The sequence below is a fragment of the Ursus americanus genome, chromosome 7, assembly GCF_024610735.1.
Source record: "Ursus americanus isolate L20-20 chromosome 7, mUrsAme1.1.p, whole genome shotgun sequence".
NCBI lineage: Eukaryota > Metazoa > Chordata > Mammalia > Carnivora > Ursidae > Ursus > Ursus americanus.
The window spans coordinates 67,716,046-67,739,882 of NC_142133.1; the positions used below are offsets into that span (position 1 = coordinate 67,716,046).

The 23,837-nt window shown below is 44.0% G+C and overlaps 1 protein-coding gene across 7 annotated transcripts in view; it reads right to left on the reverse strand.

Annotated features, from left to right (window-relative positions):
- LOC123799956 (protein FAM228B-like) overlaps window positions 1-23,837 on the reverse strand; it is a 45,473-nt gene that overhangs the window by 3,699 nt on the left and 17,937 nt on the right. For 3 of the 7 annotated variants that reach the window (XR_006781765.2, XR_015725328.1, XM_045809309.2), the window contains 9 exons: window positions 22,435-22,610; window positions 17,321-17,427; window positions 15,567-15,635; window positions 13,966-14,157; window positions 11,690-11,770; window positions 10,300-10,387; window positions 10,015-10,171; window positions 2,748-2,892; window positions 542-684 (listed from right to left, as the gene is read on the reverse strand). Coding sequence is in view for 4 of the 7 variants with exons in the window: in XM_045809309.2 (XP_045665265.2) it covers window positions 542-684; window positions 2,748-2,892; window positions 10,015-10,171; window positions 10,300-10,387; window positions 11,690-11,770; window positions 13,966-14,157; window positions 15,567-15,635; window positions 17,321-17,427; window positions 22,435-22,610 (1,158 nt within the window). In the remaining 3 variants the exon portion in view is untranslated. Of the gene's footprint in view, window positions 1-537; window positions 685-1,834; window positions 2,117-2,747; window positions 2,893-10,014; window positions 10,172-10,299; window positions 10,388-11,689; window positions 11,771-13,965; window positions 14,158-15,566; window positions 15,636-17,320; window positions 17,428-22,434; window positions 22,611-23,837 lie in introns of those variants that run through there. The other 4 variants (XM_045809311.2, XM_087863826.1, XM_045809310.2 and 1 more) reach the window with 4 other exon arrangements.

Genomic DNA, 23,837 nt, shown 5'->3' on the forward strand with positions numbered 1-23,837 from the left:
TTGCATCCCCTGGAGAAGAACTGAGCAGACCCGAGGGATGCCCAGCAACCCCCACTGCACCCCAGTGCTCTTCAGGATCAGGACACTGTGGCACACCAGCACGATAACCACCCTCTGAAAGGGACCCAAATCCTGAGCAGTCTGACATTGCAGGGATGAGGAGGGAGGGTGCTCTGGTGATCAGACCAGTGCTCTGGCACCAGGGGCCTGGACTTGGAATTGAGAATGCTGCCACTTTCAACGATGCGGCTGACCTTGAACCAGTTACTAAACCCCTCTGAGCTTCATGTGACGGGAGATAATACTACTATCTTGGTGTGAAAACTTTCACATGAATATAAAATACCTCACCTGGTTCAACAGGAGCTCAATAAATGGTAACTATTATTATTTGATTATTTCTTGCAATATCTTACATGTCTGGAGAGAGAAAACCTATTGGCAGCATTTTACCTGTTGCACAGACACTACGAACTAAAGCTCAGCAAAGCTTTATTGCCAGTGGCCTCCCTGCAGATGACACAGTTCCTGGCAGCCTCACCTGAGCCCCAGCTGCAGGGAGGCCACGTGCCGCCCCAGGACCTCTGCTGTCATCACTCTCCTTTCCATGTGCCGTGCCCCCCGCTTATGCTGGCCTTCCCCAGCCGCCCAGGATCGCGGTCTGTGCTGTCTGGTTCCTCCAACCTATGAACAGAGGGAAGTGCTAAGTGTAGGGTAGGGAAGAGGGGCTTGCAGGGGCAGGGAGGAAGGCCTCGGAGGATCCCACCCAACACTCAATCTTCCTGCCTGAGCTGAGACCTTCCAGGGAGCCCTCTCCTCACCTCTCCCCTGCTCTCTGGCTTCTGCAGTCTCAGCCCAGGCTGCCTATGTGTTTGGACTCCACAAGTACTAACCTTTCTGTGGTGGGACAGAGATGACCAGCTATCCAAGACACTTGCTCCCTCTGCCATTGTGCTCAGAGCAGCGAGGGGCTACTTTTCTCCAGCATCCTCCCGCCTATGGTTAGGGACAACCATGTGACTGGTCCTCGCTGGTTAGAACACGTGAGACCTGGCCCACCTACCCTCCCAGGGCAGAACTCCTCCATGATCTATTCCCTTTTCAGGTTGACAGGAATGAGTTCCCCAGGGCAACCTTGGAATCTGGGCACTGAAGATGACAAACGTTCCATCAGCCAGAGTCCCCAAAGACTGCATGAAAGAGGGACAGCCTGCCAACCTACCCAGTTCCAGTACCTGAGTGAGAAACAAACTTCTGTTGTGTGTAAACCACACTCCATTTCTTGGCTCTCTTGGTAACAGCAGTTAGGCCACCCTGACAGAGGGCTGAGCTGACTCCTCTCCCATTCAGAACTAAGGGGCTTGGCTCTCAGAATTATTCACAGAAGAAATTGCCGAAGGGGGCACCTGAGTGGCTCAGTTGGTTAAGCGTCTGCCTTTGGCTCAGGCCATGATCCCAGGGTCCTGGGATTGAGCCCCACATCCAGCTCCCTGCTCAGTGGGGAGTCTGCTTCTCCCTCTCCCTCTCCCCCTCCCCCTGCTTGAAATCTTTCTCTCTCTCTCAAATAAAATCTTTTTTTAAAAGTTAAACTTTAGGGGCGCCTGGGTGGCTCAGTCGTTAAGCGTCTGCCTTCAGCTCAGGGCGTGATCCCAGAGTCCTGGGATCGAGCCCCACATCGGGATCCTCCTCTGGGAGCCTGCTTCTTCCTCTCCCACTCCCCCTGCTTGTGTTCCCTCTCTCGCTGGCTGTCTCTCTCTGTGTCAAGTAAATAAATTTTAAAAATCTTTAAAAAAAAAATTAAACTTTAAAAAAAGTTGCTGAGGAAAGTGGTATGGAAACTTGACCATATAAGGAGAATCTATTTCTCTCTGAGAGACTGGGGAAAACAATGGGATTGTTTTAGGACAATAGGACTTGGGTCACACAATATCTAACAAGATTTTCATGCTAGAGAGAACAAGTCCCTGGTCCTCTGTGTGCTGGAGGTGAGAGTGGGGCAGTTGGTGAACACAAAGATCCATGACTCCAGAAAGTCATGAGCCCCAAGCACCTGAAGGCTTCTCTGGAAGTGTCCTCACCCCGAGGCATCAGGATACAGGATGTGGGAGAGGAGAGGCTAGAAGGGAAGATGTGCCAATCAGACTGTGAGCTCTCAATAAGAAACCTGTGCATGGAAAATACCTACATATAAAATAACTTTCATGTATCTAAACCATCATTTGGCCTAATTTTTAGTATAAATTTCATTTCAGAAGATTCTCACCTATTGTGACTAAGGAGAACAAATTTTTTTGGTCTGGGTTGGATGTGTAAATGGTAGAAAAATGGCAAAAGAGCAAAAACTCCAGGAAAAAACTGAGGAAATCTTAGAGGGCAGAACTCCATGGCCAGGGTTTCTCTCATCTTGTAAGGGCACACTCTGTCCCCCAAAAGTGAGGTCCAGGGTTCCCCAATATGTTCCTTTTCCAAGTTTCTGGACTCCAGGCTCCCTGCCAAAGGCTGTCCCATCTACCCAGCAGCACCAAGCCCAGACACAAACCCATCATTTCTTGTGCATTAAATAAAGACTCTTCTGCATCCTCTTTTTCACTCCCTTCCTTGGCTCCTGCCTTCTCTGCCCTGGGGAACCCACATGAGAAGGAGGGATTTGTCAATGGCTCAGATTTTACAATCAATGTCTGCTATCTTGTGCATGCTGCAAACTTACGCCTTCCCAGCCCTGCTCCCCCCAGATCTCATCTGCTCACCACACAATTCTTCTCGTCCCTTTTATTCTCCTGGCTGAGCTTCGAGGAATGAAACTTTCTTTCAAGGACAGTCTGACTTAGGTCAGCAGTCTTGTTCTCTTTATCGGGCAGACATTTCTTTTCTGAACAGGTAAAATTTTCAGAACTGCAAAGAAAAACAGAAAAAAGATCTCAACTCCATACAAACAGAATTGTACTGTTCAATAATTGTCTGAAAATTAATGTTGCGAACTCAGTATTCACTTCATGAAAAGGAAGGACTGAGTGGACATCACTTGGTGGTTGTCCATCAGTCAGTCTACCCCACCCACACCCCTGCTGGCACAACCACTAGACAGAGAGCCATGTGACCCTTCTCTGCCTGTGGCGGAGGTACCTGGTCCAGGGCCTCAGTCCCTATGGTTGTAAGAGGGACAGGATGGCTTTTAGGCAGTCCTGGAGAACCCAAACCAGAGACCCAGGCAAGCCTGGGGCATCCATTTTCTAGCACACACACAAGAAAGCAGAGAAAGCCAGTGTGCAGAGAAGGGAAGCAGGTTCACAAAGAAGGTCTGATGAAAGCCAAAAAGCCCCAAAGAGGAAAGGACACGGCTCTTAGTCCTTACGCAGCCTGGCTGTCCTGACTCCTATGGTCTGAATGTTTTTGTCCCCCCAAAATTCATATGTTGAAACCTAACTCCCAATGTGATGGGATTAGGACATGGGGCCTTTGGGAGGTGATTAGGTCATGAGGACAGAGCCCTAATGAATGAGTGCCCCTACAAAAGAGGCCCTAGAAAGCTCCCTCGCCCCCTACCATGTGAGAACACAGCAAGAAGGTGCCATCTAAGAACCAGGAAGTGGGCCGCACCAGGTACGAATCTGCCAGCACCTTGACCTTGGACTTCCCAGCCTTCAGAACTGTGAGAAATAAATTTGTTGTTTTTAAGGCCCCCAATCTCTGGTATTCTGTTACAGCAGCCAAATGGGCTGAGACACTGACTGTGGCTTCTGTAATTGACCAGTGCTCTCTAACCTACCCAGGCTCCTCTCACTCCCCCCTCCCCATTTTAACTTAAGAAGGCTTCTGCTTTTTGTAATTGAAATATCTCTGACTGACATAGCCACCTTGTCTTTAAGTCCTTTTCTTGTGGCATCTCCGGGTGTGTCCTCCCGGAGGATCTCCCCAGGGCTGCCCATTCCTGCCTTGGGGAGCCCAGGCCTCTCTAGTCATATAACCCTTCTCCTTCATTCCTCCATTCACTCCTCCATTCCTTCTTTCATTCATTCAACAAGCATTTACTCATCCTCTACTGCATTCCAGCTAAGTGCTGGGAACACCAAGATACAGACGACACAGTCCGTGCCCACAAGGGGCTTGCTGGAGTAGGAAAAGGCAGATGGAGAGTGTGGGTGGTATATCCCCATGGGATAATTCCCTCTCTTTCCTGGATTGGGATGGTCAGCAATGAAAAGAAGGGGCAAAGGCATGAACCAATGTAGCAGTTCAGGCAGTTATAACTGTGCTGACTTGACCCAGATATTTTTGTAGTTTATATGTCTTCTTGAAGGGGAAGGGATTTTTTAGATGAAGACAGAAAGGATGGCACGGCCCAGATAGCACCTAATGTGCTAAGAGTCTGGACTTTATTGTTAAGAGTTATGGGAAGCTACCAAAGGGTCTTCAGTTGGAGAGGGTTGATCACTTTGGAGATTCCTCCAGCTGCAAGGTGGAGAATTCAGGAGAAGACACCAGACTAAAGGGCAGAAATGAGGAAATAAAACAAAGCCTTTGTCTTGCTGGGGGATAGGGAGTTACATAATTATTGATGTTTAAACTAAAATTGTTAAAATGTATAAAGAAGCCAAGAAAGCAGAAATAAAACATCAAATTTCCAAATCAGAAGGGGAAACAGAAAGTAGCACTGTTCATTCCAGCAAAACTCAGGGTGAGAGACAAAAAGGAAATATCAAGAGAGCATGACAGGACTTCTATTCTTTGTGTAGAACTTACAAGTTTGCGCAGGCCAACACTCCTGCTGCAACAACTAGAAAAACAGAATATTTACCACCACCACCCAGAAAAAAAAATTCCTAATTTTAAAGTCATTGGACAATTTCAGAGAGGAGAGAGCTCTTTCAGAATGAGCTGGCCCGGGGAGCCTGGGTGGCTCAGCCGTTAAGCGTCTGCCTTCGGTTCAGGTCATGATCCCAGGGTCCTGGGATTCAGCCCCACATCGGGTTCCCTGTACGGCAGAAAGCCTACTTCTCCCTCTCACACTCCCCTTGCTTATGTTCCCTCTCTCACTGTCCCTCTCTGTCAAATAAGTAAATAAAATATTAAAAAAAAAAAAAAAAAGAATGAGCTGGCCATCCCTGGCTATTTTCTCTGCTGAGAGAATTTGTCAACCTCAGGCAGCAGGGTATGGACTGATTCCTCCATGGTCCCAGCATATCTTTCGTGGATTTTTTTCTCCCAGGCCTGGTTGCTATCTTGGCAGGCGGGTAGTTAACCTTGTTTTTAGCATCTTCCTCCCAGTGGTAGGCAAGTCAAGCAGTGCATTGAGATAGGGTCCCCAGTAGGGGGTGGAGACCCTCCAGGCCCTGAGTCCAGACAGCCTTCCCCAAATCTATCTGAAAAAGAACCAAATAAAATGCTAGAACTATAAAAATAAAACACCCAAAAATAAGTCACTGATGGATTTAACAAGAAGTTAGACACAACCAAAGAGATAATTAGTAAAATACCTAGAATCAAGTATAAAGTAACAAAAAAAAAGATGGAAAATACACAAAAAATGGTAAGAAACAGTGATGATACAATGACATAGTGAGAAAATCTAAAATATGTTTAACTGGAGTACCAGAAAGAGAGGAGAGAGAGAATACGGCAGAGGTAATAAACAAAGAGAAAATGAGAACTACCCAAAACTGGTTAAAGATATCTATTTACAGGTACAATAAAACCTATGAATTCCAAGTAGAATAAATAAAAAGAAATTCACATTTAGAAACATCATATAAAACTACAGAATGAATGAGACAACAAGAAAATGTTTAAAGTACCCAGAGAAAAAGACAATTTTCTTCAAAGGATCAACAGTGAGACCAGCAGCTGAGTTCTCAACTGCAAGAGCTAAAGACAGTGGTATAGGAGGAAGGGGAAGGTGGTGGTGGAGGAAGACCCTAGGCTCACCTTGTCCCACAAATACAACTAGGTAACTATCAAATCATCCTAAATACCCCAGAAATTAACCTGAAGCCTGGCAGAACAACCTCCACAACTAAAGGGGGAGAAGAGGCCACATCAAAGAAGGCAGGAAGTGCAGAGATGCAGTCTGGGAAAGAAACAGATCATGGCCAGTGGGAAGGGAGCTGTGGTGGTGGTGGTGAAGGATGAGAGCCAGACTAACAGGAGCTCACAGGGGGGAAATGAATCCTCATAGTATTTGGCTTGGAAAACAAGAGGGGCCAAATTTCATAAGTTCTTGCAAGCAGTGGGACTTAAAGCCTGGCGTTCTAAAAGTCAGCATACTTCGCTCTGGGAGAAGACACTGGGGGTGCTCTTGGAGAGAGGGCAGGGCAAACAGCCCACAGATATATAGCGTGGAAACAGTGATCTGAAGAGCAGCGGGGGCACACAGTGGGGAGATTAGTTGCTCATCTCTGAGCCTGTCCCAAAGGGGCAGCACTCACGGAGAGACCCCTCCAGGAACAAAAGAACTGACAGGCAACATTTCCACCTCTACCCCTCAGCATAAGCACAGCGCCCCCTGTGGGAACCAGTGCAGCAGGGACACTCACTACCTAACTTGCTTACACCAACCCCTGTCCCACCCCATGCTCCAGTGGAACTGCCCTTTCTAAAGTCATGCTTCCCCTAGTCCCAGTGCAGCAGGCTCCCTCCCCCACAAGACGGGCACAAACTTCTACCCACACCACAGCTCCTGACCCGGGAGTTTTGTAGGGCCTCAATTCCAGGGGCAGTAGTGACAGGTCTCATATGACAAACAGACCAGAGCCCACCTAGGTAAAACATACCACATTCAGGCCAGGGACCAAATATGCCCACAACAGGCAAAGAGAACCTCTGGAGATGACCGGCCTGAAGGGTAAAGTCGTCAGGACAAAAGAGCAGAGTACACACAGCACACATTGGAGACACTTCTGGGGGAATAGAACACTACACATCAGGGCACTACAGACCTCTTCTTCATAAGACCATTACCCTCAAGAACAAGAGACGTAGCTGACTTTCCTAGCACACAGAAACAAGCACAGAGTCTTAGACAAAATAAGAAGGCAGAGGAATTTGTCCCAAATGAAAGAACAGGACAAGGCCACAGCCAGAGATCTAAGCAAAAGAGATAAGTAACATGGCTGATGGAGAATTTAAAGCAATGATCATAAGGATACACTCTGGACTTGAGAAAACAATGGAGATATACATGAGACCATTAATACAGAGATAAGGAATAACATAGCAGAGATAAAGCTCTCAATAAACAAAATGAAACACACACTTGATGGAATGACTAGCAGGCTGGAAAAGCAGAGGAATGAATTAATGACCTAGAAGACAGAGTAATGGAAAGTAAGCGAGCTGAACAAAAGAGAGAAAAAAGAATTAGGCAAAACAAGAATAGACTTAGAAAACTCAGTGACTCCATCAAACATAGTAACATTTGTATTATAGGAGTCCCACAAGAGGAAAAGAGAAAAGGGGGCATAAAGTTTATTTGAAGAAATAATAGCTGAAAACTTCCCTAATCTAGGGAAGGAAGTAGATATCCAGAGCCAGGAGGCACAGAGAACTCCCAAGAGAATCAACAAAAGCAGATCCACCCCAGACATATCATAATTAAAATGGCAAAATATAGTAATAAAGAAAAAAATATTAAAAGCAGAAATACAAAAGGAAACAGTTACATACAAAGGAAACCCTATAAGGCTATCAGTGGATTTTTCAGCAGAAACCTTCCAAACCAGAAAGAGTATCATGATAAACTCAAGGTGCTGAATGGGAAAAACGTGCAGCCAAGAATACTCTATCCAGCAAGGCTAGGAGGAGAGAAAAAGAGTTTCCCAAAACAGGGGTGCCCGGTGGCTCAGTTGGTTCAGCGTCCGACTCTTGATCTCAGCTCAGGTCTTTTTTTTTTTTTTTAAGATTTTATTTATTTGAGAGAGAGAGAGAGAGAGAGAGAGAGAACATGAGGGGGTTGAGGGGCAGAGGGAGAATCAGACTCTCCACTGACCAGGGAGCCCACTGTGGGGCTCAATCTCAGGACTCCAGGATCATGACCTGAGCCAAAGGCAGACATTTAACTGACTGAGCCACCCAGGCACCCCCTTAACTTAGGTCTTGATCTCAGGGCCGTGAGTTCAAGCCCCACATTGGGCTCTGTGCTGGGCATGGAGCCTACTTAAAATTAAAAAAAAAAAAAAAAAAAAGTTTTCCAGACAAACAAAAACCAAAGGAGTTCATGGCCACTAAACCAACCCAGCAAGAAATATTAAGGGGAACTCTGAGTGGAAAGACCAAAAATGACAGTATGAAGGCAGGAAACACAAAAGCAGTAAAAATGAGTATTTCTGTTAAAAAGACAGTCAAGGGACTCACAAAATGAAAGGTTGTAAAATATGACACCATATACTTAAAACATGGGGAGGAGACAAACTATTCCGAAAAACAGATAAGGAAAAAAAACTTACAAATTCATTCTATGAGGCCAGCATTACCCTGATACCAAAACCAGATAAAGACCCCACACACAAAAAAAGAACTATAGGCCAATATCTCTGATGAACATAGATGCAAAAATATCAGCAAACCAAATCCAACAATACATTAAAAAAATTATTCACCACGATCAAGTGGGATTTATTCCTGACATACAGATGACTAACAGACATGTGGAAGATGTTTATCTTCACTTATCAGGGAAATGCAAATCAAAGATACAATGAGATATCACCTCACAACTGTCAGAATGGCTAAAATTTTAACAACACAGGAAACAACAGATGTTGGCGAGGATGTGGAGGAAGGGAAACCCTCTTACACTGTTGGCGGGAATGCAAACTGTTGCAGCCACTCTGGAAAACAGTATGGAGGTTCCTCAAAAAGTTAAAAATAGAACTACCCTATGATCCAGCAATCACACTACTGGGTATTTACCTAAAGAATAGAAAAACACTAATTCAAAGGGATACATGCACCCCTATATTTACAGATTTATAGTAGCATTAATTACAACAACCAAGATATGGAAGCAGCTCAAGTGTCCACTGATAGATGAACGGATAAAGAAGATATGGGGTGTGTGCGTGCGTGCGTGTGTGTGTGTGTAACGGAATTATTATTCAGCCAAAAAAAAAGAATGAAATCTTGCCATTTGCAACAACATGGATGGGGCAAGAGAGTATAATGCTAAGTGAAATAAGTCAGAGAAGGACAAATACCATATGATTTCACTTATATGTGGAATTTAAGAAGCAAATGAGCAATAGGGGGAAAAGAGAGACAACCCAAGAAACAGACTCTTAACTATAGGGAACTGAGAGTTACCAGAGGGAAGGTGGTTAGAGGATGGGCTAAATCGATGATGGGGATTAAGAAGTGCAGTTGTCATGATGAGCACTGGGTGATTAAAATACTTATTTAAAAAATTTAAATTCTGTGGGGAAAAAAATTTTTGAAGTGGTTATCATAGGAAGAAGATTAAATCAATCAATCAATCAATCTGCTATTAGTAACACTCACTGGAAAATTTGGTTAGTGCACTGGGACCAGCTTTTAAAAAATGGGGTGTGGGTGCCTCAGTGGCTCAGTCAGTTAAGCAGCTGCCTTGAGCTCAGGTCATAATCCCAGGGTCCTGGGATCAAGTTCCACATCAGGCTCTCTGCTCAGCAGGGAGTCTGTTTCTCCCTCCCCCTCTGCACACCTCCCACTCGTTCTCTCTCTCTCAAATAAAATCTTTTTTAAAAATTAATTTTAAAAAAGTGGGGTGCTATCCTACAGGTGTGAATGGATTTTCTTATCAAGCTCCTATATGTTGATTACAACCATCTTCTGGGTAAAATTTAAAAAAAAAAATACAGCAGGATATGTACTAAAGGAAAATAATTGTCAACCTAATATTCTTAATCCTGTGAAAACATCCATTAAGGATGAAGGTAAAATCTGGAAAAGGCTATATGTATACTGTGTGATTCTAACCATATGACATTCTGTAAAAGGCAAAACTATAGAGAGAGTAAAAAGATCCATTAGTCAGCGCATCCTTACCTGCATTTTCTATGAGCTCTGCTTATCACAGACCTGGCAGAGGCTTTGTGCCGCTCTTTTGGAATAGCACTATGTAGAGTCAAAGTGAATTGGGGCAATTTGGCATAAAGCCCAGCCTTCTCTAGGTCTTTAAATTCTTTTAAGGTATATCCTTTTCCTACAGGAAGATAAAAAAAAAAAAAATCTAAATCGACACTCTTAAAGTCAACTCCAGTCACTCTTGGGGTAGGAAATCACTAGACAATTAGAAGTCTCTAAAAATAAAGCCCAGGGATCACAAAGTACCTGTCTTATATTGAAAAACAGCTCTCTTCTCTTCATCCAGCTCTTGCTGTCTTCTAAACAGAGGATCACAAAATGAGGGGACCATAACCTGCAAGAAAAATAACTTTGAGGATCCTAGTACAGTTTGTATTAAGCTCTCTAAATCTGCCTGAAGCATTCAAGTGTGACCTTACTGTCCACCAAGGGGTAAGGACCCATGAATAAAGTCAATCCACAGAGCAGGGAAAGGGTAAATGTCATCTGTCTCGGGTGAGGACATTTCCCTGAGCCGTGAGTGGCTGACTGGAGGGAGGGCCACCCACACAGAAGCAACACGCTGCCAAGAGTTCTGCCGCGTCAGCCAATAAACATGTGCTGGCGCACCGTGTGCAACATCGCAACAAGTCCCTGTCCTCAAGGATCTCTCCGTCTAGAATAGGAAGTCACGTGCAGGGACAATCTAGTCATAACAGGTATCAGCTCAGGACAGTTCAGGAGCACAAGGCAGCGCTCCCAGGTGGCCTGGCAGTCACAGAGCTCCTGGAAGCCCTGGCAACCGGTCTTGAAGGGTCTGTGAGAACAGAAGGGCAGGGGAACCTCAGTGTCGGTGCGCGTCTAAAGGCTGGGCTACCGACGTTGCAGAGAGGTTGCACCTTTCTCTGCAAGGTGGTTTTCTTCTCCCCATTCCCGATTATAGGCTTTAGACTAGGGCCCATTTTCCCCTTCTTCACTTTGCCCCATACACCTGGCATGATGCTGGTCCCCAAAGCACGTATGAGGTAAACAGTTACTGAATAAGCGAGGCAGCAAAATAACTGACCAACGTACTAGCAAGTCTCCCAGAGCCAAAAGAACCTTCTTATCTTCATAACAATGATCTGCCTTTGCTTTCTGGGAGAAGCAAAACAAACCACACATATTTTTTAATGACTTCTAATACCAGGTGGATACTTTTGCTACACAGGAGTAAAAAACTGGAACCTACACCTCAAAATTTTAACTCCTATATCGTTGAGCTTGAAACATGAAGACTCATGACAAGCCAAATTACTGGTTCTCTGGGCAGCCCTTCTGGCATCCCTCCTTCCACCTTCCACAGAAAAGAGCTCTGCCTCTTGGGCCAGGGCCCACACTGATTCTGTGACACCTGTCACACCCCATTGCACATGCTGTCCATGTCTTCCTCTCCCTCCTGGGCTTCCAGTTTGCTGAATGGGAGTGGAGGAACACACACATGTAAATTCCCCAGTAGGTGAAATTGCTGTAGGTTCCTGTTCTAAAACTCAGAGGAAATGCTTCCGTAGATTTCTGAACGAATACAGAGTAATTACGAGACTTCTAAAATGTCTAGGTATTCCCCCAACCTCAGAGCTTCCGAGAATGAATGAATGAATGAATGAATCTTACTTACCTTTCCGTAATTTGGGTCTTTTTTTGTCATATAAAAAGAATTGCATACTTCAGGATCATAAAGGTCTCCAAATACAATTTCCTTTAGAAAAAAAAAAATACACCTAAGAGCAAATCACTGCATACAGAGGTGTTTCGTGAGATTCAAAAAAGCCAAATGTTTTATTCTGCTTTTATGGAAAATCATAGATTCACACAGATTCAAAGGGCTAGAAGCAAACTTAGAAGTAATTTAGACTGCAGTGAGAGCCCACCGCCTTCTGGGAGAAATAATCATCAAGCTTTAGAGTGAAGTCATCAACTAGCCTAAGTCTGAGAACTTTCTGCTCCACCAGGCAGGTACTTTGGTCATTCTAACCACCAGTTTGTCCTTAGACTGAGTTGAAATCCACCTTGTCACTGCCCCGGGGGAGATACTAGTTCTCTACCCTGAAGCAACACGAAATTTATCTACCCATCACCCAGATACCAGCCTTTTAAATATTTAAAGTTTTCATTCCCTCTCTTTTCCTCTCTTCCTCAGGCTAAATACCCCACATTTCTTCCCACTTTTCTTCCTGTGAAGTGTCGTCAAGCCTCTACCTTTTTCTAAAGGTTCTGCAACTGGTGAAGGTCCCTTCTACAGTGTGAATCGGGAGTGACAAGATAGCAATAGGACTTTGATGCTTCCCACTCCAAGTACCACCTCCCTTCATACAACCTAAGAGCCCAGATGTTTTCTTAGAAGTCAGCTCCCACAGTCGACTCACACCGATTTTACTGTCACTTAAAACCACTCACACTTAATGGGCACCTGGGTGGCTCAGTCGGTTGAATGTCTGCCTTTGGCTCAGGTCATGATCCTGGGATCAAGCCTACTTCTCCTACTCCCTCTGCCCCTCCCAATCCCCATTCATGCTCTCTCTCCTGCTCTCTTGTGCTCTCTCTCTCTCTCAAAGAAATAAAGTCTTTAAAAAAAAAAAAAAACAGAAAGGAAGGAAGGAAGGAAAAGAGAAACACTCACACTTCAACACATGCCTTTAAGATTTAATTTATTTATTTGAGAGAGACAGAGCATGAGTGAGGGGAGAAGGCAGAGACAGAGGGAGAAGCAGACTCCCCACTGAGCAGGAAGTCCGACTCAGGGCCTGATCCCAGGACCCTAAGATCATGACCAGAGCAGAAGGCAGACGCTTAACCAACTGAGCCACTCAGGTACCCCAACATATGCCTTTTCTAACGCATCGCTTCATGGCATCTCCATCCTATACTTGTGCAATCACATTTCCAGGAACAACTGTAAGACTGTGCACTTTGGTTTCAACACTGAGCTCTGCCTCTTAGAGTGCTTAAGAAGTATTTAATGTTCATACACAGAAATTTTGCTCAGCAAATAAATACTCTGACATTCCAGGCAAACTACTCTAGATCTCTAGTAAATACCTGGAAACCTAGGCAGACCTAAATTCCAAAAGAGGGTCCTGACCTCAAAGTTAAAACAGAAAAAAATCTTCAAAAGCAGCAGTCAAAACTTTATTGTTTTGTAAAGCCAAACTGAAGAACAGTGTGTAGAAACCAGTGGTCTCCATGCCTAGTGGTTGGCTAACTCAATAGCCATGGAATCCTCTTCTCCCTTGCCCTTTTCCTACTCAAGAGACTGGAAAGCCACACACTCTCTTTCCTGGCCCTGCTTCTAGCTAGCACTTGTGATGTGACCCAGTTATGGACAATGGGACCTAAGGGGAAATCAGCTAGGAGCTTCTGGGGACTCCTTGTGCTTCCAGATCAAAGGATCAGGTATAAGAAAAGGGTAGCCTCGCACCATTCCTTACCCCTTCCTGCCTTGAGCATAGATCTAACACCTGAAGCTGTAAGTAACCAAATGTGCTTACAAATGTAAGAGTGATGGGGAAAAACTAAAAATATTTAGGATAGCAGAAAAGAACTAGAGGAAAAAAACCTGGGTGATTAACAACATTGTTCTGCTGACAGAACCCATCATAAGACCACCTAACCCTCAATTTCTTAGTAAATAATACATGTTCTTATGGCTTAACCTACCGCTATTCTCTTTACATTTACCTAAAAGCATTCCTGATAAATCTAGTTCCAAATCAATACTTCTAGTCCCTCCTTCTGAAACCCCAAGTTTAAAAATGTAGTAGGCTGTACTATAATTCCATGAATTCATCATAAATACAAAAATAATATTAGGACTGTTTGCATAACCAGTGCAGTGAAAACGTTGGCTTGACTCTATAAATTATACTTATTAAAAAAAAAACACCCTCACAGTACCCTTTTATTGTTGTGCTGTAAAAAATATTCAAAATTCTCTTGTTTCTTTCTTTCCGACCCTCCATATGAAATTACTTTCTCTGTAATTCTCTGCTGAAGAGGCTCTGCAACATTTTCAATCCATTTTTTATGTAACATCTCTTTTCTTCGTTCCTTAAAAATATCCACATGCTGAAAATATGTATCCAATCTCTAATGAAATGATACAAACAAGGAAAGCAAATTATTAAGAAGTTTTCCACTTATCATCATTTGAATAGGGGGAAACACTTGCTCCCACTCCCAAGCTCTCAGCATATTTGGGTTGCGAGGTCCTAGCATGAGATAACTGAGGAGCATAATGAAGCTCAGGAAGAGAACCCAGGAGCACAGAGCAGGAGGAAGCCAGGAAAAGCTCTAAACCAGAGTGTGCCTTCAGCTTAAACCACAGCCAAGCCATTCCTAACTCATGAAACTCCTGCTTCTTTGTAAGGATTTCAAAGCGTCCCTGTCACCCATGGCATGTCCCCAGGCTTCATCATCAAAGTCTGTGACCAAACTGGCAGAGTAGAAAGGGTACTCGACTTGCTCCAGCACCTCTCTCTGAATCTATAGAAAGAGGCCAATCCCACCTACCTCTCCTGATGCTCAAATGAGAATATATGTGAACTTCCTTTATAAATTATAAATTACAATACAAACATTAAAGTACCATTTTAACACCAAATTTCAATCTCTCTCATTAAAATTAGAACTCCTTTGGGGTACCTGGGTGACTTAGCGGGTTAAGCATCCGACTCTTGGTTTCGGCTCAGATCATGATCTCATGAGTCATGAGATCAAGCCCCTTGTAGGGCTCTATGGGGAGCCTGCTTGAAGATTCTCTCCCACTGCCTCTTCCCCCCACTCACTCTCTCTCTAAAATAAACAAATTAATCTTTAAAATTAAACTCCTTTAAGTTTATTGGGGTGCCTGGGCAGCTTAGCCGGTTAAGTGTTCAACTCTTGATTTCAGCTCAGGTCATGATCTCAGGGTCCTGAGATCCAGGTCCGCATCAGGCTCCACACTCAGTAGGGAATCTGCTTGAGATTCTCTCCCTCTGCCCTTCCCCCACAACTCACACTTTTTCTCTCTCAAAAATAAATCTTAAAAAAAAATTATCTCTCTTTCCCTTTGCTCCCCCCCGCTGCACACTCTCAAAAAAAAAAAAAAAAAAAGAAAGTAAAAAACACCTTTATTTCATTGTAACTCTCATTACTAAGAGGTCATTACCCTTAAATACTATTTCTGGTGCTTTTACATAGCCCCGTTGTGATGTGGGAACATATGAGAAAGAGGTAAGTGTGAGTCAGAAAGAATTTCTATTCAGTACCAGAACAAAGAGGGGAAGTAGGACAATCTGTCAGACCCCTTACAGGCAGATCTAGGAATCCTGACCTTTTGGTGATCCTACAAGGAGGTGGTGCGATCTCAGATCTATGTTGTATAAATAAATGAATCAGAGGAGGCTCCTTCTCCCAGCAAAATGAATCTCTGTGACACAGTAATATCCTCTTGGCCATGCACCACTCTTGCTTACCTGGAACACACTTAGAATCCACAGTCTGTAGCCAACGCTTACCTTCGCAACGTAATTTTCTCTAAATAATATTGCACGTACAGCTTCATCAATGTCTTCTCTAGCTAGTGCCTAAAATTGAAGAATTGAATATTAGGATGTAAATACTGAAGAAACAAACCAGAATGACAAAACTCATTGTATTTTACCAATAGTTTTACTTTATATCTACTGCCTGTTACCTCAAAGAATATTTTGTAACTTTTTATTAAGGAAAATTTCAAACATGATTCTCTGTGAGCCCATCACCCAGATTCAATAATTACCAACTCAGAGAGTTAGTCTTAGTTCATCAAAATCCCTGCTCACTCTCCCCGGCCCCCCTACCCAGATTATTCTGAAACAAATCCCCTACACATCATACCATTAAATCATATTTTTGAAGTACTAAGAAAGCTTACTAATTAAAGGGATCCTCTATACAATGAATCCTCTTTTAAGGCATTCACTAGGTATGTTTTAAAGGGCCCTTGAAGTTCCTGACTTCTGCTAGGTCTCTTTATAAGTCAAAAAACCTCTTTTTAAGTAAAAAAGAGACAGTTAGTGGCAGCTCCTGGCCCAGAACCAAGACTCTCTTACATCTAGAGACTTACTGTTTCCCTTATGAGTTTGGGTAAAGCTGATGCACTTAAGACCTCACCTTAGGGCTTTTCATTTGGATCACTACCAGTTTTTATGCTTATAGGACTACGTAGGAACAAATGGAAAGGCAATAAAAATCCAGTATCCAGAAGAGAAATACTATTACCTAAAAGAACTAGTGTAAAAAGATCCAGGTTCTTAAAACTATATTATTCAATCTCTGGTTCTGTCACAGTGAATGCATCAAAACAAACTAAACCCCAAACTCAAATAACAAATCTGTGAATAAGAGAGATCTTGAAAAGGAGAGTTGTAGTTTTATCCATACATTTAACAGCTTCAAACGAAATCTAAAATAATATTCAAATAGCTATTCGGGTCTTCAAAATAAAACGCTCTTGATAATATAAGCAGACTCTTGCTTGAAAGCCTCCTTAGACTTATTTTAAGACAGCAATTGAAAAATCATGTAAAATAATTAAATGTTTTCCCCTGATGCTATAAACTTAAATCAATCTATTTGGAGAAGAAACATCTACTTTGACAAACATCTTGGAAAACCACATTTTTTTAGCCATCCTATTAATATTATTAGCAAATGTTATAAATACTATTAATCACGTGTCCGACTTTTGAACCACCTTTTTAAAGGAAATAAACAGTTTTTGCCTTGATAGCTCCTTCTTCATCATTTCACCAGAAAATATAAGGAAGAGATTAATGATTTCCGGCAGCACTTTGGAAACCCACAGCTTTCTGTGCGCGCGCACACACACCAATACTGAAGGTCTCATCACTCTTCTTTAGCTGCTACCATGGCAAAAGAAAGGAAATATCCAAGAGCTTTTCTTTACAGTGAGACAATTTATAGGATCATACAAAGCAATGGAACTTTCTTTATGAGGAAATCATTGCTTTACGAGACCCTTAAGGATCGGAATTCACTGGGGAGCGCCGTCCACAGGCCGGCGAGCTCGGGGACAGCGGGACCCTCGGACCACACTCTCGGGCCACCTTTGATCCTGGATCATTCATTCCCATCCACGCAATTTTTTCTCTGACAGGCGCTGTTCTAGTTCTGGGAACTACAACCGTGACCGAGACAAAATAGTTCTCAAGGGATTTATGTCCCATCGCCCAAATAAATAACGTCCCGAAACGCCACGTTCCCTTACCTCCATGAAAGCAACTGACTCGGGCTCTGGCCATTCTTTCAATTTTTCTGGCCTGAAATGTTCGCCATAGGTGGGCGCTTTCTTGGAAGCCATAGATAATAGGATTCCTGAGGGGAGAGAGTAAACCGGAGAGACTTCGTAAGGCAGAAAGCAGTTGAAACCTGGCTCTGCCACAGACATCCATGGCGCCCTGGAGCCTGTTTCCAAGGGTGATTATGCCTCCACGTGTGGCCGCGGGGTCCACCCGGCCGGCCTGGGCGACCCCACAACCCTGTCACCTAGGCGGACCCCCTTCACCCCCTGACCGCCACCCCGCACCCCTGCCCCCACCCCCCGCAGGCTTCCCGCCTCGGTGGACAGCCTGGCCCCCATCTACCCCGCAGGCTAACGGGAGACTGGTGACCGAGGATTGCGGGAGGGAAAAAGGGAGCGTCCTCTTAAAACCAAACTAAAGCACTGGGCTGAAAGCCGAGCCCCGCTTCCCTGGAAGCCCCTTACCCTGTCCCAGCAACTGATGTCAAGGGTGGGGGAGGTCAGGGAGGAGGAGGGCCCGCGCACCTGGGGCCTTCAACTGCCCAATCCAACACCAACCTGTTTTGTTTCAAATAAGTTGACGTCTTGTAAATTAACACTACAGAGAATATACGGTTTACATGTATGATCTAGGGCTACGATTAGGAGAGGGATGATTTTTAGTGTTCCCCTTGCCCAAGGAAAACAAAATCCTGCTCTCCTGTGTTCTAGGGCTTACTATGTCTTCCCCTGACTAGGGGTCAGACTCAACATGAGCCAGGTGACACACAGAATCAGAATCAGCATCAGCAAGTAGGTAATCACACTCAAAATGAATTCTTAAATTTTTAAGAATTTTTTTTCAAGATTTTATTTATTGGGGCGCCTGGGTGGCTCAGTCGTTAGGTGTCTGCCTTCGGCTCAGGGCGTGATCCGATGTGGGATCAAGCCCCACATCAGGCTCCCTGCTCCACCGGGAGCCCTGGGAGCCTGCTTCTTCCTCTCCCAACCCCCCTGCTTGTGTTCCCTCTTTCGCTGGCTGTCTCTATCAAATAAATAAATAAGATTTTTTTTTTAAGATTTTATTAGTTTATTTGTCAGAGAGAGAAAGTGAGAGAACATAAGCAGGGGGAGCAGCAGAGAGGGAGAGGGAGAAGCAGACTCCCTGCTGAGCAGGGAGCGGGAGGCGGGGCTCCATCCGAGGACCCTGGGATCATGACCTGAGCCCAGGGCAGACGCTTAACTGACTGAGCCGCCCAAGCACCCCGAATTCTTAAATTTTCTAAAGACTGTTAGAAAAACCTGGGGAGGGACACCTGGGTGGCTCAGTCAGTTAAGGGTCCGCCTTCAGTTCAGGTCATGATCCCAGGGTCCTGGATGGAGCCCCACGTGGCTCCCTGCCTGGTGGGAGGCTGCTTCTCCCTCTCGCCCCTGCTCGTGCTCTTAAATAAATAAATAAATAAATGGAAGGAAGGAAGGAAAAACAGAAGAGAGGAGAGAGGAAAAAAAGAAAAAGAAAAACCAGGGGAGAATATAAAGCAGTGGATTTTAAGGGTACCTCACCAAAAGGGACACACCTAACTTGATTCAGGAAAGATCAAGTGAATTGAGATAGGCACTCAGTAAGGTAGCTATCATTATTTTTATTGGATCTTTCAGGCAATATTTAACTTCTGCAGAAAATACATTTGCAGTAACTGTCAATACATGATATTGTGATTTCTTAATTATCATAAAGACAATGAACTCAAAAATTAAGTGTTTATTGCAGGTGCCTGAGCATGCCTTCCTTGGTCCTCACTCTGAATGAATCCTGCTGGCACATAACTTCCTCTGGAGCAGCCTTCTTTTGTGTTCCTCACCAATCAAGGATCAGGGTGTGTGCTCCTTGGTTGCTAAAACCTTTTGAAGGTGACAGAAAAGAAGAGTTACATGTGATATAGGAATGGGGAGCCTACAAGAGCACAAAGAGTTCCTCAGCCCAGCTGAGCTGAACCCCCTAAAGCCTTGTCCTGCCAGAGCTGAGTGACTCCTCTCTCAGGCAAAGGCCCACCTAAACCTACCTCGGCCTCTCGTCACTCTCTCTGGATTCAAGACATGCAGAGATCTGGGGATAAGCCAACCCTATTATGGGGGGGTAGATCACTGATATGTGATATGAGTTGAGGGACCCCCTGTGGTCCTGCTTTCAGACTGTCAGGACGTCTGGAGTACTAATTTACACTAGGATTATTGTGATTTAGAAAATACTACCTTCTTTTCTTCCCTTTTTTTCAAACCTCTGAATCTTGGTCCTCCACCTTCACTATCAGCTGACAGATGACCTTCTCACTTGAGTAAGGAAATGAACAGAAATAAAAAATGTTCCTTCACAAAATTCACCAAGCTACATCCAGGTACTCTGCCTCCATTTGGGTCCTGCATCCCACCTCTTTACAGGTAAAGGGGGTAGGGAGGGTAGGAGAATGGATGAAGGGGACTATTTTAACTAGAGAAGTCAGAGAAGGCTTCTCTAAGAAGATATTTGTGCAGAGGTCTGGCTGAACTGAGGGAGTAAGACATGGAGAAATCCGGAGAAAGAGTGTTCCTGGTAGAAGGAATGACAGAAGCAAAAGCCTGAGATGGGATTAAAGCTGGTATGTTCAGAAAACAAAACAAAACAAAACAAAAGGCTGTTGAGGCTGGAGCACAGCAAATGTGGAGAGAAGGCAGGAGATGAGGTTGGAGGAGAGGCAGATGCCTAACGGTCCAGGGACTTAGACACCATGGTAAGGAATTAGAATAAATTTCAAAGTGCGAAGGGAAGCCATTCAAAGGTTTTGAGGAGAGGAGAAATCGGATCTAACATTGTTTAAAGAATACAGCTTCTGGGGCGCCTGGGTGGCTCAGTCATTAAGTGTCTGCCTTTGGCTCAGGGCGTGATCCCAGGGTCCTGGGATCGAGCCCCGCATCGGGCTCCCTGCTCTGCTGGGAGCCTGCTTCTCCCTCTCCCACTCCCCCTGCCTGTGTTCCCTCTCTCGCTGGCTGTCTCTCTGTCAAATAAATAAATAAAATCTTTTAAAAAAAGAATATAGCTTCTGCATGGAGAATGGATTATATAGGGGCAACCACAGAAGCAGAAAGACCAGTTAGGATCACAATGGCCTGAATTGGTGAGAGCAGTGAGGAACCAAAAAGTTAATAAGCTGACAGAGCTGGCACCTGCTAAACATGGGAAGTGAGGAAAAGCAAGAAATCAAAAATGACTCCTAGATTTTTGTCCTAAGGGGTCCTGGTTGGATTATAATCCTGTTCCCCTGAAAGAAGGGAAATCTGGAAGCAAAGCAGGTTTTGGCAGTAAGCGGGACACAAATACAAAAGTAAAGGATAATCCTTTTGGTGGCTGGTTAAATTCAAGATACAACCATTATAACATATATTTGTAAGGTCTGAGTATAACCACTTTACCTGTTTTATTTTCCTCATTGCACTTATTAGTAGCTCACATATGACATAATTGTTTATTGTCTGTCTCCCCCCCCCCCATCAAAATGTAAGCTCCTCAAGATCAGAGATTTACCTCTTTAGTTTGCCACTATGCCCCTCAAATACTGCCTGGCTCAGGGTAGGTGCTTGTTAAAATTCTGAGGAAGAGGGGCGCCTGGGTGGCTCCATCAGTTAAGTGTCTGCCTTCAGCTCAGGTCATGATTCCAGGGTCCTGGGATCAAGCCCTGCATGTGGGGTCCCTGCTCAGCAAAGGGAGTCTGCTTCCCCCTCTCCCCTTCCCCCTGCTCATGTCCTCTCTTGAACTCTCTCAAATAAATAAATAAAATCTTTAAAACAAAAATTTTAAAAGATTTTATTTGAGAGAGAGAGCAACTGAGAGAGCATGCATGAGTGGTGGGGAGGGCAGAGGAAGAGGCAGAAGCAGGCTCCCCGCTGAGCAGGGAGCCCTATGCAGGACTCGATTCCAGGACCCTGAGATCATGACCTGAGCAGAAGGCAGACGCTTAACTGATAAGCCACCCAGGTGCCCTCTTAAAACAGTTTTTTGAGGAAGAAAGCAAGCAAGCACATGGGAGGATACTAAAAATTACACTAAAAGGAGTTAAACTACAAAATAAAGTTTTAATAAAACTTCCATGAGTGGGTAAAAAAAAAAGCTTATCCTTGGGGGTAGGAGTAGGGAAATGGAGAGACAGAAAATAAGATGGAAAGACTGTATATTTGGACTAATGCACCATTCCCATATTTATTTCTAACCAGAAGATGGGGAGGGTGTGCTGTGACTTCTCCTCCAAATCCACTTCTTTTTTTTTTTTTTTTTAAGATTTTATTTATTTATTTGACAGAGATAGAGACAGCCAGCTAGAGAGGGAACACAAGCAGGGGGGAGTGGGAGAGGAAGAAGCAGGCTCATAGCGGAGGAGCCTGATGTGGGGCTCAATCCCATAATGCCGGGATCACGCCCTGAGCCGAAGGCAGACGCTTAACGACTGCGCCACCCAGGTCCCCCTCCAAATCCATTTCTAAAAGAGGCTCTACCCCAGGGCCTTGGGACATGCAAGGGTGTAGAGAAGAGAACTGAAGGGGGAAAATGGCACGTAGACCTGGCCACCAAGTTTAACTGTAGTTATCCTAGGATGAAAAATCTGTGCTCTGTGAACACCTATATTTCTATACATTTTACATTTTCAAATTTGGGGGCTTTTACTTTACTTCTTAAATTTTACTACATTGAGTTTACTACATGGTCCTTTTGAAAATTTTCTGCCTGTCTTGGTTGAATTAAGGGGAACAAAATTTGGGGCCTGGCTTAGGTGTCTAAGTAGTAAATGGTAGAGATGATAGAGATGGCAGAGAGACAGAAGAAGGGTTAACATTCTAAGACAGAGGTAGGAAAATCTGATAGCCCACCCACCAGAGGGCATGTCCATTGTGTAACTCCCAGGGGAACTCTCTCCATTCCCTCTGAATAAAGGAAGCTTCTTCTCAGTTTCTTCTACCTCCTCCCTCGCCTTGTTTGGGGTAAAGGGGTGCAGCCCACTGCCTCCTCTCTTCCTGAAAGCCTGTCATACAGAGAAGCTTCCAGCTGCTCAGATTTTGGTATCAGCAATTGCTACCTTGTATATGGCAAAATAGGACTCTCTCAGCTCTCACCGCATCCTGGTCCCCATCCCTTTCTATCTCCTGCTGAGGGTCAAGGAAGTGACCTTCAGAGCTGGCCTCTTTGAGACTTGAATTCTTTCTCTCATGAACACATAGAGGTTCTTTTTCCAGAAAGGATGATCCTTTGTTTCTGTAGGAAGGAAAGAGAAAGGAGTCTCTTAAATACCGACTCAACTGTAGCATTTACATTTTTTTTTTTTACTTTGAAGTTGGTGAGTTTTATACGAATCTACACATTTTTATAAAAAAGAAACCCAAATAAATAGCATTACCTAGCTTTAATAGTAGTTTCACTTGCAATTGCTTTGCTGCTTAATCAAACAGCTGAGTGAGGCTCTTTCAGAGTAAATGAGTGCCTCACAGAGTCATCCATTGTGTCTTCCCAAGGAAGGTCTAACCGCCAAAGACAAATATGCTTTCTCCACCCCTGATGCCATAACTGGGATGTTTCCCCAACTCATAGACAGGAATCTAATCTTCCACCTCTCTTCCAGGGGGGAGCTCATATACTTAAGCCTCTAGTCTAAAATATAGGCCCTCTGGTACTCTAATATGAAATATTCTCCTTCATATCTGGGTCCCACTCTGCTAGAAGAGGTATTTGAGGACAAAACCCCTCCTTTTATTATATCCTATATAGAAATTAAATAGGATTTAAATGTTTATTATCCTAAAACCTGACCCAAAAGGTCCATGAGACTGTGGCAGTTAGGGACTGTAGAGAAAGTTACTCTTTTGAAACCTAGGATGCAAGAGTGATTCTGATTCATTCCATCTTTTAAGGCCTTTGCTACCAAGTGAGTAGGGCTTAGTTCCAATACTTCTATTATCCCTCAATTTCTACTCCCATTCAAAAACCAGCCAATTGTTAAACCACACCTCTAGGACACTGAGAAGTCCACAATGGCCAGCACCATCTCTAATAGTTATCTGTTTCTACAATTAGTCATTATTCTTTCTGCTGCCTATGGCAGCATCAAGCATCTCTAAAAGCCCTCTGCTTCTGCCACACTGCATTTATTCATCAAATTCTGAGCCTATTCAGAAAAAGGAAAAGGTACTGCATCTTACTTTGAGGCTTTTTAGGAACAGAGAATTGTACACCATACAAGCTCATTTTTCTTCTGCTTTGCTAGGTTCTTTTTTTTTACTATTTTTTACTATTATCAACAGCTTTACTGAGGTGTAATTTACAGATCATAAAATTCACACCCATTTTAAGTGTAGGGATCAATGATTTTTAGTATAGAGTTGTCCAACTATCACCATGATCTAATTTTAGAACATTACTGTCAGTCTAAAAACCTCATGCTCATTTACAATCACTGTCCATTCCCAACCTAGGCCTAGCCCAACA